At 44.0% G+C, this 12,198-nt stretch overlaps 1 protein-coding gene across 1 annotated transcript; it reads right to left on the bottom strand.

Annotated features, from left to right (window-relative positions):
* Nucleotides 1-64: 64 nt before the first annotated feature.
* arpc1b (actin related protein 2/3 complex, subunit 1B) lies at nt 65-7,911 on the bottom strand. Its single transcript, XM_079500373.1, has 10 exons — nt 7,707-7,911; nt 7,168-7,323; nt 5,326-5,430; nt 4,566-4,788; nt 4,124-4,231; nt 2,905-3,150; nt 2,729-2,804; nt 2,003-2,202; nt 1,568-1,658; nt 65-661 (listed from the first exon to the last, which is right to left on the bottom strand). The coding sequence occupies exons 2-10, from the start codon at nt 7,229-7,231 to the stop codon at nt 623-625; spliced, it is 1,152 nt and encodes a 383-aa protein (XP_079356499.1). The 5' UTR covers nt 7,232-7,323; nt 7,707-7,911; the 3' UTR covers nt 65-622.
* Nucleotides 7,912-12,198: the final 4,287 nt, after the last annotated feature.

Raw genomic sequence — 12,198 nt, 5'->3', positions numbered from 1 at the left:
CACAGTACATCTCTTTTTCATCTGAAGAAATAAAACACTGAACACACCAACAGGAGAGTCATAATGATGCTTTAACAAGAATTGTTTTATTCATTAAATGCATATTTATGACCAGCATAAGCATTTAACAGGTACTGCAGCCGTTCATATTGATTAATATAAAATACCTGCTTTCAGCATTCTGCCCAGAAGAATAGTAAGCGCTCTGATTATACTACTAGGCCTCTCTGGTTAAAAAAGTACCATGTACAGACATAGGCTACTGTAGATTGTATCATCCTCCTCCATCATCTTCAATGTTGGCTTGAGCCTGTAAATTCAAGTCCGAAGAGCGTACCAAATTTCAATTTGTACGCTCTTCCGAGTTGAATTAAATCTAAGGATTTGCGCTCTACACAGATTCAGTTTTCTTTAGAGGATATCAAAAACAGTTTAACCCAAGTCTGAAAAACTAAAGAAAAACAATTCCTGATTAGAAATGCTGCTCAAAAGCTTTGAGTGATTAAAGAGACAGAGGAGAGAGCACAGGAAGACCGAGATAAACTGAGAAATAGAGAGAAAGGCTGTGGTTTTCTTCATATATCCAGAAGTCGAGTAAATGCAGAAGACGTCACACAATTGTTCAGACGATCTTTAAGCCCTTCATGGTAGACTCCAGAGTCTATGAAATAGAGAATAATATATACTTAATATGCCGCACACATCCAAAGCATATGCATATCACACCAATAGGAAAAAGCCTATCAAGTAAATAAGCCCAACATATGACATGCATGTGTGTGTATCTTTGCTAGCATCTCGGATACATCTGATGTTTTTGACACCTGTCACAAGGAGGTCCTGATTCCAAGATAAAACATTAAAAGTTACTAAACCATGTCAAACTTTGGGTACAGATGTAGACACCATAGTCTGTATACTCATATTTGGAAGCCTTGGCCATGTATACAAACTTACGACTGGCGTGAAAATCGCTGTCATGACAAAGAAGCAAAGCCAAACAACTTGCCAAATATTGCCGTTTCAGCTCAGCTGTCGTAGGCATTTTGGCTGTGTGGAGGTGAAGGTGCTACGTGTAGTGTACCCTTAGGTGTCTCCCTGTAAATGTATATGAATTTGTGGATTCAAATAAAGTGGGTTTGAAGGTACCACTGCGAAGATGTTGGATTGATTCTGAAACAGTTTATTTTTAACTCCGTTTCTACCCAGTTTGTTTTTAGCAACAAAAGCTGGGAGAATGGTCCTCAGTCTGTAGCTGAGTGAGGCAGAGAAGAGGCTGTTGGAGAGCCTGATTTTTGCATACGGACAGAAAGAGATGAGTCTTTACCCAAACCAAATGCTCTGATCTACGAGCTCACAACAATGTGTCGCATTGTGAGTTTGTAGATCGGCCATTTCTTTTATATACATTTTGAATTTGTGAAATTCTGCACAATGAGTACTTTTACATTTAGCAGTTCAAATATGTTTTAATGCCGATACTATATATCTACAGTATATCTACATTGCCGTATTGCTACTTTTACTTAAGTAAAACATGCAAGTACTTCTTCCATCACGGTGTTACCTTGACATCCCAGATGGCCATTCCTCCGTCCATGCCAGTGGTACAGAACTTGCTACACTGGCTCCGTCCTCCGTCCAACACAGAGATTTGGCTGCAACATGAACACAGTTTGTCTATTGGCTGAAAAGCATTACCCCCTCGCGCTCTCATTAATTATTGTGTGTACACACATATGAGTGTGTGTACACACATATGAGGGTTTCAACCTTTTAGGACGGATTTGAAAAGTGCTAAGAATTAGCGAAAAATAGCAGTGTGTGACATGATCGCCTCACTCTCACAACCAAGTAAAAAATAGGGGAAAATAACTCCAACACTAACCCCTAAACGTAACCTGACCTCTAAATGCCTAATCCTCCTGAAGACCCCAACCTGAAGAATATCTTCCTAAATATAAAACTAACAATACTTAAGTACAGTCGTACAAGTACACACCTGATGCTGTTCTTGTGCAGGGAGTCCAGGCACTTCTCAGAGGTCTCGGCAGAAGTTGCTCGGCTGTCCAGGTTCTGGAAGCGCTCCCTGGCGCTGACGACTTTCTGGGCCGCCTGCTTGGGCACCTCCAGCTTCCCACCGAACGTCAGGCTGCCCTTGGTGCTGTCGTACACAAACAGCACGGGGTAGCAGTCATGGCCCTGGACAGACGGGGACATTTTTTATTACATTCACAATCCATTACGTTTTAATTTCAAGGACCCCCATAAGTCCACTGGACCCCACTTTGAGACCCACTGACATGCACGTGTTAACACCTGGGATTCAAACCCGGGTCTCCTGTGGGGGAAACCAAATATCTACCGGCCACCCGCCCTGGTGAGGGGCTACATTAGCCTCATGAGGTTCAGACAGGGCTACTGTTAAATTCACCCCCTCTTTTTCCATTCCACCACCAGGAAAGTCCAGGTCATGACACCATTGCAAAACCCGGGGAATGGCCAGGGGCGATATTAGGGGCTTAAGGTTCAGGCAGGGCTACTCTGTTACACTGACTCTCTCACTGGCGCATGCACACAAACACACCACAAGCAACAGAGTAACAGAGAAATGCAGAAACAAAGAGATGCAACTTTCATTTTAATTGACTAAACAGCCATGTAATTGCCTAGTCTAGTGTATTCAGAATTAATGTAGTGCTCGACATCTGTGTGTGTGTGTACTCACAGCGGCTACGATGCTGTTCTCAGTAATGAAGGTGACACACAGCAGAGGGAGGGTCTCTGAACTCAGACTGCTAATCCTGTAGAGTTGTACAACAAAAGGGTTAAATTTAACCTTTTGTAACTCAAGAGTAGAACTAACATTACATAAAAGCCCACACAAAGGTTTCTCAGCCTTACGTGTCGGTCTTGCCTCCCTCGGCCACGGCCACGGTAGAATCGTGGGAGGTCCAGGCCATCCGGTTCCCCGTGTTGGAGAAGCACACACTGTGCACCCAGCCACCGCTCCCCCCTCCGCTTTGACTCACGGCGGCCCCTGACCCGGGAGCCCCCGACTCGAACAGCATCTCCCCAAAGGGCATCTTGCTGCCCCAGGGAGTGGGGCCGGGCTTCTCCTCAACCTCCTTGATGTAGGCAGAGAACACCCTGGAGGATAAGAGGGAGTGAGTGAGTGCAGGTGGGCGGGTGGATGGGTGGATGGATGGATGGACGGACAGACGGACGAGAGGTTTCATACCGGTGGTCTTACTGGCTAGTTTATGCCCATTGGCTAAGCTATGTAAGGGATAATGTCTGGCTAGCTAGTCATTGTTGAGAGATAATTCACCGACAGGGATTAACCACTGACGCGAAGCCACTATCTGGGATGCTCAGGGATTTCACACTGGATGCAGTCGAAATATTTGCATTGCTTGAATGGCTGAAGCCTTGTAGCTATTCATCTGAGATTCTGTGAACAAGAAGATTGGTGTAATTATGTGGATGCTCACATAATTATCATTAGTTATTGTGCTTGGCGTCTGTAAACAGCCCTTAAGAGATGACAGCAGCTCATCTTTTCTGCTGCTCCGTCATTAACAATTAGCGCCGGGATTCCTTCAAAATAGGAGCTCTGGGGTGCCGGAAAGACATGGCCGTTTTTACTCTGAAACCCCCCCCCGGAAACAATCCGAAAACAAACTGAGAAATAGTTTGCTTTACTTTGCTATCGATTTAATTTATACGATATATGATCCAAAAAACATTCATATTTTGAACGAGAGGCGGATGAGGAGCAGAAATGAAGCGCTGGTATAACCATCAGATCAAAACCACGGAGAGCGCCCTGGATTAGGAGAGACGAGGCATTCTTTCTGCCGCGCTAACAGCTAAGTCAACGGGAAGCTAATATGGCCGTAGAGCGCGAAGGACGGGGGCCGAGTTTCAAACAATTCAGAATATTCTCCCCTCGCCTGATATCATGGAGGATGTGCTAGGACATGTCCACACGTCCAATGCATCCCTCGATTGGATTCCCTAGGACGTGTGGCCACGTCCTATGGACGTAAACGGTTACACTGGAGAGAAGTGTAATTTTGTGTGTGTGTGTGTGTGTGTGTGTGTGTGTGCGTGCACACACCTGCATTTGAAGTCACAGGATCCGGCAGCCAGCAGGACATTGTTAGGGTGCCAGTCCAGACTGAGGATGGTGGAACGGATGGGCTTCTTGATGTGCTTGCAGACCCACCTGGAGGTCAACAACACAACAGCATACATGAGTGAAGATATGCGTTTCTCACCAAGCAGGGGGTCAGTAGTACCCCAGACTGCCAGATGGTCAGTCATGATTCACCATAAAAAACACTTCACACTGAATATCATGTTTTTATAGTGGGTACATTATATTGGCTTCTCCTGACTTCATAATTTACCCCAAATGTGTTTCCTGGTGCTAAAATTGGGTTTCTAATAACACACGTTAGATGTTGGGGAACAGAAACTTTATGAAAATAGCAGATCTGGGTAACCTGGTAGCTGAGTGGTTAGGATTGATGGACAGCGACACTATGATCAGCCCTCACCAGTCATTCTCCTGCTCAAAGTAGCAGATGGAGATGAGACGAGAGCCACTCCCGACGGCAAACTTGTTCTCCCGCGGGGACCACTTCACACAGCGGGCAGCGCGGTTGATCCTCAGGATGACCAGGGTGGGCTTCCAGGCGCCGTCCTTCAGGGACCACACGTAGGCGTTACGGTCCGCCCCGCATGTCACGATGCGGTTGCTCTCCGCAGCCCAGTCGATACCTGTGACAGAAAGACCAACAAGAGTTGTAGAAAAGGACTACGCCTGTATGTGTTTCTTTTTACAGTGTCTACATACACACATGTGTTGGTGTGCTTAACTTTAAGGTGCTTCAAGTGCTATGTTTTTGTTCACAAGTCTGTTGAATAGCTCTATATACCAATAGCAATCATTGCTATCGACCCATGTTGGATAACATGGGCACTGTCTCTCCAGTTCCCTAGTAAACATCAAGATAAATAAGTGAAACCGGAACAAACAGATTAGCAGACAAATTTGGAACTGAAAAACTGTAAAATTGAAGGAAATCAATGGGTTCTTTGTCCCGATTGGATGAAACCGGTATCCCACCGAACACGTACTGTATATTTGTAAAGAGAGTCGAGACCCCTGTTACTGAACAATCTATACTAGCAATGATTAATATCAGAATGTAGAGCTTTAACATTTTAACCCGCCAATTTTGTTTTGTTTTAACCAAACATTATCACACAGCACCTTTAGGGTGATTGTATTGTTCAAACTAAAAGGTTGTTCACCTGTCACCTGTCCATTATGGCCCTTTAACTCATGGAGCTTGGTCCACTTTTCTCCATCCCTCTTGTAGATGTGGACATCATGGTTGTTGGGGCACAGGGCAATCTCTGAACACAAACAACATACATTATCATCAAATTAAAAAATATATCTTAAAATCCTTAGCATAAATGCACCACATCTCTGTACATGTGTATGTAAGTACGTCTGTAATCCACGTAACTCGAGAACCGTTCGCTCCAACGACTTCAAATTTGAAGTCGAGTCGGTGGCATACACCGTTGTCCAGAAACACCACTAAAGGCTCTGGTCAGGCTCTCCCAGTGGACCTAATGACCTTAAGTCCACTCACCTGCACAATACCCACTTCCTAGCCTCAGCCAATTGATTGCCATGGCTGGCAACCCCACACCTGCCATTTGATTACTTAACCAGTGCACTTTTCACAGCACTATTAAGACAGGCAGACAGAAAGATATCTCCATATATGGGCACAAAAGGGACACATAATGGTTAAAATGGGTGCTATGACAACAGGTATTGCATACAAGGTTCCCAACTTGCATTGTTCCCAAGTAGGCTGGTGGCCGACAGGGGCAGGTCTAGTGTTCAAAAATAGCTGATCTACAAACTCACACAACACTGCATAATCCCAATTATACCTTTAACCCCAACGTTGCGCGCACACACACACACACACACACACACACACACACACACACACACACACACACACACACACACACACACACACACACACACACACACACACACACACACACACACACACACACACACACACACACACACACACACACACACACACACACACACACACAGAGAGAGAAGTGCAACCTTGCTTCCCATAATTCTGTAGGAGACCCTGCACAAACACATGCTTTTAGTCAGCAGATGAGTCAGAGGTTCAGTGCCTGTGTGTGTTCACGTGTGCTTTTTTTGTTGAGGGGGCTACTCCTCACAAGTGCATATAAAGGCCTCTAATGACTGTGTGTGTTGTGTGTGTGTGTGTGTGTGTGTGTAACGGTTCCGCTTTGTTACATCCTCTTTACCCAGAAACCAAGACTCTAGATGAACAACGGCCAAATATGGCCTTGGCGTGGCGTCCTGCTGCGGAGCCTCACAGAGCACAAAGGCTTCTAAGAAACAGACCCCGGATCCCCCGCCCCTCAGCAGAACAGGAAACAGGAAATACCTCCTACCACCTGGGAACCAATCAGAAACATCCCTCTCTACTCTGCCTGTTTTTCAACACTTCTATGAAGTGTATGTGTGTGCGCACGTGTGGTACACCAATTCAATATTAAACGAGATTCCTTGCGAAGCATAGCGGACGGAAAGCGGAAAGAACGGAAGGGGACGTTCAGTAGGCCAATCAGAGGCGCGACTCCTTTCCCAGTGGCACTTGCTTTGGCAATGTAAACGGAAGATCTCGGAAAAGATGTGATTTGATTAGCCAGTAGTCACTTAACCGGCAGCGACGCAGCTTGACTTCCTCCTCTCGTTGCAGACAGGTCGGGTCACTCCAATGAACTGCAGTGACCAATGAGGCATCTATTATTTTGAATATGGTCAAGAAAGCACCTAGTCCAGGCGTCTCTTCTGGGTGCGCGGCTTCAGCTTGTAACGTGGGCAAAGCGTTACAAGGTGAAGCTGCGCAGTGCGCACTAGCGTCCTTTCCATCCACCAGCTGTTAAAAAACCCGGAAGAGACGCCTGTTCTAGGTGCTTCCTTGACGCTACTGTCTGGTCATACCATTTGATGACCAAATGCAATACAGACAGCCAGGATTGACCAATTAGAGGTTTCCCTCAAGAAAGACTCACGGCTGCGGTCCTTGTTCCAGGCATGGCAGGAAATTGGTTCCAGCAAGAAACTGTGGTAGGCCATGGCCAATCAGATGTCAGGGAGAAAAGAAGAGCAGGAAATGATGCTATTGAGCCAATGAGCAGAGCCGTTGTGTGACGTTCCCCTTATTGAATCTGGAAAACAGAAGTTGCTTACATCATAAAAGTGAAGAGAGAGAGAGAGAGAAAGAAAGAACAAAAGCAGAACAGACTAGAGATGAAAGATTTAGGGTGGGGAACAAAGTGAAGACAGACAGTCTTATCTGGACACACACACTTTGCAAACGCTGATTCTGTAATAAAGCAGGTGTGTACAAGTACATGCTGCATCGCCTGTTGCACATTGCACAATATTATATTATATTATGCACCCAATTGGGTAAGCAAGCACATATAACTTTATTATACTTAAAAACTACTTGAGCGAGTGAGTGGGTGGGTGTATAGAATAGATGTCTGCTTACATGTCCAACAAAACAACAAACACACTCAGGGAGTTCCTCGGCTACAGTACTTACCCTGAGATGAATTAACTGAGATGGACCGCGGACGGGTGAATAGTTTGCAAAGGCTGGAAGAGAGAGATGATGGATGGATGGATGGATGGATAGAGTAGTAAAGTTCGCGGACTCTGGCCAGTCGACGCGAACGCTAACGACAGAGTGAGATTTAAGAGTTCAGTTCAGGAAGAGAGAAGTGAAGAAAGAAGAGGGCGGAGACTCAGGAGAGAATAGAAGAGAGAGGACAGGGTTGCCATGTCTGCAGACTGCTTATTATAAGCGACCCTGAGGTTGTTTTTTTCCTATAAAGTTTGATTGATTGATTGATTGATTGATTGATTGATTGAGTGATTGATTGATTGATTGATTGGACACTTTATTTAACAGTTTGCAGAAAAAATCAGGACGGAAAGTGCAGTTCAATACAAGGTCTACTCTGCTCAGAGGATTTAAAAACCAAGAAAGCTATCGAATACTTTATTGTCAGAAATGTAATAAACTGTACAGGGTAACAGTCAAACACACGTCCAATGGGATCACCTTGCGGTCTTGTTTCCATTCGTGTCCTGGGTATTCAATTCATAATCATGACGTGAAAAATAACAACAAAATTCAAATCATCGTAAAAGGTAAAAAAATAACAAAAATATGTACAGGTTCGGGAACAAAGAAGGGGGTTATAAGGAGGTGGGGTAGTCACTAGACTTGGGTGGGGGGTAATCATTTCCTCTCCCTTTGGCATGCTGAAAGGTGGATTTTCAGGTCTGTTTTAAAGGACACCAGGGATTTGCATTTTTTGAGGGACGGAGTCAGGGCATATTCCACACTTGGGTGGCAGTGCTGTAGAAGGAGAATATGCCCATGTTTGTTTTGAAAGTGGGTGGTACCAGATCGTTGTTCTTGCTTCCTCTTGTATTGTGGCTGTGGGAGTCGCTCACTTTTTTTAGATAGTTTGTCAGGTATGCGGGTACAGAGGGCATAGAGGGCAAAGCTGCATTCAATCCCAATTTCAATTGCTTAACTCTGTTTTCTACCTGGAGCCACCCGCCTAGACTATCAAAATGGGTTGCGAAAAGATGGGCCAGGGCTATGCGGTTTGTTGATTATTTTGGAATTGTTTCTATTAAAGGTGTAGCCCAAGTTGTGTTGTTTTGGCTTGTTTCTTCAGTGAGTGTAGTTGTAGTTGCTTATTTTGGACTTGTTACTAATAAAGTGTAGTTGCAGTGGTTGTAGTTCTCAAACATTTCATTTCAGTGACCCTCAAATTAATGTGTTTTGTCCACTGACCCCCATGTGCCAGACCACTGATCCCCTGCACCGGTTTTGTGTTGTTAAAATGTTTAAAAATATTCCAAGTGTCATGTAACCTTCACTTCTTTTGGGCTTGTTTAATAGACCTTCGTTGCTTATTTCTCTTTCAAAATCTCAAAATCTGGCAACACTGAGAGAGAACTGAAGAAAGAAGTGGGAGGAGAGAAGAGAAGAAAGGGCATGGAAATGTGGGAGGAGGGAGGGGTTGATGTTTACCACCAACCATATGCCATGGTACCACCTCAGGAAATATCTGTCTCTCAAAGTACTACCATAATAACTGTTAAAATACAGCAGCGTATACCTGCCCTATCCTATTCAGCTATGCACAGGAGGGAAATTAAATCTATTCCTTGATTCCCCCCCCCCCATTCCTAAACCAATAATGCTGCTGCTGACAAAATCCTGTCTAATCTCACTAATCAGCACAACTGAACTGATATTTCGATTAATCCGTTCTCAAATCTTCTATTAACAGCTAGGTGTGCTGTCATGCCCATTTCAGCATGACTGGACAGTCTATTTCAACCAATTACTTGGTAAAAAGCACTACCTGTAGACAGTAATATTTCATTCCACTTCTCTTTTCTCCTTTTTTGGATGACTACTCTGTCTGCGAAATGAATTTAGTCCCTTGTTGTTAGTGCCGAATCTTGGTTCCACATGGTTTGTTGAGCTCCCTCTGGTGTTGTGGGTGTGGACTTCATTGACATTAAGGAAGTATTTAGACAGGTACATGGGTATCTTGGTAGTGTATCGAATCTTGTGGACCAGACCCATTGCAAGATGCTGTACTCTGTCGTCAACCCTAAGGGCCGATTCATACTCCCTATTTTAGAGCCGAATAAAAGTCGGTTCGGCTCTGTAGAGCCTACAATGTGACGTCATTTGAGGTTCGGGGGGGCGAGTACCGTCCTAAAGTCTGGAGCCTTACGAGCCTTACGGGAAGTCTGGAGCCTTACGCTTTAAGGGCCTTTGAGGTGCTGTGGTACCACAAGGTGCACATGCATAGTCAAATTAAGAAACCTTGTACGAGGGCTCCTGTTAGGGTCTTCAAGGTGTTTTTGTCGACCAGTGAGGAGATCCTGTATAGGAATCTTGTTCTTTGGTTGACTTTTTTGATTGGCCATTTTATCACCAGAAAGATTTGCCTCCAGGATGGAACCTAGGTGGGTAATTTCCTCTTTTCGTGTGATAATACTGTCACCCACTCTAATCAAGAAGCCACCTGCCTTGCTGAGATTACTGCTTGATACAAAAATAATCTGGGTTGCTCTGTTGCTCTGCTCTGTTACTTTTTTCTCTTCTGTCGAATACTGCAGATTGATTTTGTAATCTTTTTCCTGTATACAATCGGGGTAGGCAAAAATAAGCTTCTAGCTTCAGCCTACACCCTTTTGGTCCGTTATTTTCTTCTGTAAATTTCCTTTTTGTTACTTATTGTGATGTATTGTGCTGAAAATCATCATCATCATCATCATCATCATCATCATCATCATCATCATCAATGGATTCTGTTTTTCCCAGGTGTATGGATCGTTTGTTATCCATGAGCCAGGTGCAGATTTCAGAGCTGAGGGCCTTTTCAACCTGCAGTTTGTTCCTGTCCGATACCAGCAGTGCTGAGTCATCTGCGAACAGGAACAAGTTGCAGTCACAAGCTGATGTCATGTCATTTACATAAATTAGGAACAGTAAAGCCCCTAGTATGCTTCCTTGTGGAACGCCACAGCTCCACAGTGTTCTGTTCACCTCCACCATCTGTTCTCTCCCTTAGGATCCCTTAGGATTGCATCCAGCTCATTGATGTGCTACCAAAACCAATTGCTTTTAGCTTGTTAACCAGTATGGAGTGGTTCACGGTGTCAAAAGCCTTTTGGAGGTCCAGCATGACCATGCCACAGTATTTGCCAGCATCCACCTCTTGTTTGATGTGGTCACTCAAATAGATCGAGAGGCATGTGTCAGTGGAGTGGGATGTTCTGAATTCGTACATTACCAGTGGTACACGTAACACAGGCCTAAAGACGTGTACATACAAGTGAAGAACTTTAAATTTGATTAAACAAAAATCTTGTCTTAATACCACTAACTGTGGTGCAGGTTCTGAGCTTTTTGACTAGTATAAACAACAGCTGAAAGTAACCACATTAATTGTGGGTGTGTAGTGTGTTCCAATCAGTGGTGGTCAATTTCACAAGTTTTCAAATGTATAAAATTGTTTTGAAAATAGCAGATCTAAGAGCTTGTAGATTGGCTATTTTCAAATGGCTGAAATGTATAGGGCTGCAGTGAGTGGTTAGTGTATGTTTTGTAATAATAATACATCTTAGTAACTTAAACTAATAACTAAAGCTGTAAAGAATTGCAGTGGAGTAAAAGTATACAGTATTTGCCTCTCCTGAGATTTAGTGGAGTAGGCTATTAGTATAAGTAAAAGTAGTGAACATTTGACATACTCATATAATGTAATGTGAAAAAAGAGTAAATATACTTACAATTACAACTGCCCACAATTAACAGAGTTAATTCACTCAGCTGCGTTGCAGTGCGTTCACCTGTCAAAATCAACAGTAACTAGAAAAAGTGCCCTTCTGGGCACAGGTCTCCACCAGGAGGATAGGACTGTGTGAGATGTTTGGCAACATTTTTAGGAGTAATATAAACATGTTTGCCTTTGATGGCAATTGGATGATTTGAGGCATTTTGTTCCAAAAATGTGTTTTGCAAAAATCAACCTGTTGGTGGCGCTATAACAGGCCAATGTGAAAAGGGTGGGATATATTCCTCAGCCTAGTAAGAAAATGTGTGAAAGTTTTCACGTAAATTGCATGCTGCGTTCATGATTTGAGGCTTTTGTTCAAAACGGGGCAATCTTGCAAACTGTGAAAGCCAATTATAGCCAATTAGGATGGAATATGAAATATCGGACAGATCCGAATTGAGCACATGACCATAGAGATGCTGTGTAACGATTTGTGAGATTTTTGGACAGAATCTGGAGGAGTAATATCAAAAGATGTGTTTTACAAAAGTCGGCCTCCTGGTGGCGCTATAAAAGGCAGATGCGGAAAATGCAGGTCAAAGGTTTGTCCTTGGCCTCTAGGGAGTGTGCATGCAACGTTTCACGCAGATCGGTGCAGTTTTAGGTAAAAATGTGAAAAGCTGCCTCATGGTGGCGCTATAACAGGCCGTTCTG

This window comes from Electrona antarctica, assembly GCF_951216825.1.
Source record: "Electrona antarctica genome assembly, chromosome: 4".
NCBI classification, from domain to species: domain Eukaryota; kingdom Metazoa; phylum Chordata; class Actinopteri; order Myctophiformes; family Myctophidae; genus Electrona; species Electrona antarctica.
The sequence above is the reverse complement of the archived record's forward strand: the minus strand, read 5'-3'. Positions and strand labels throughout refer to the sequence as shown.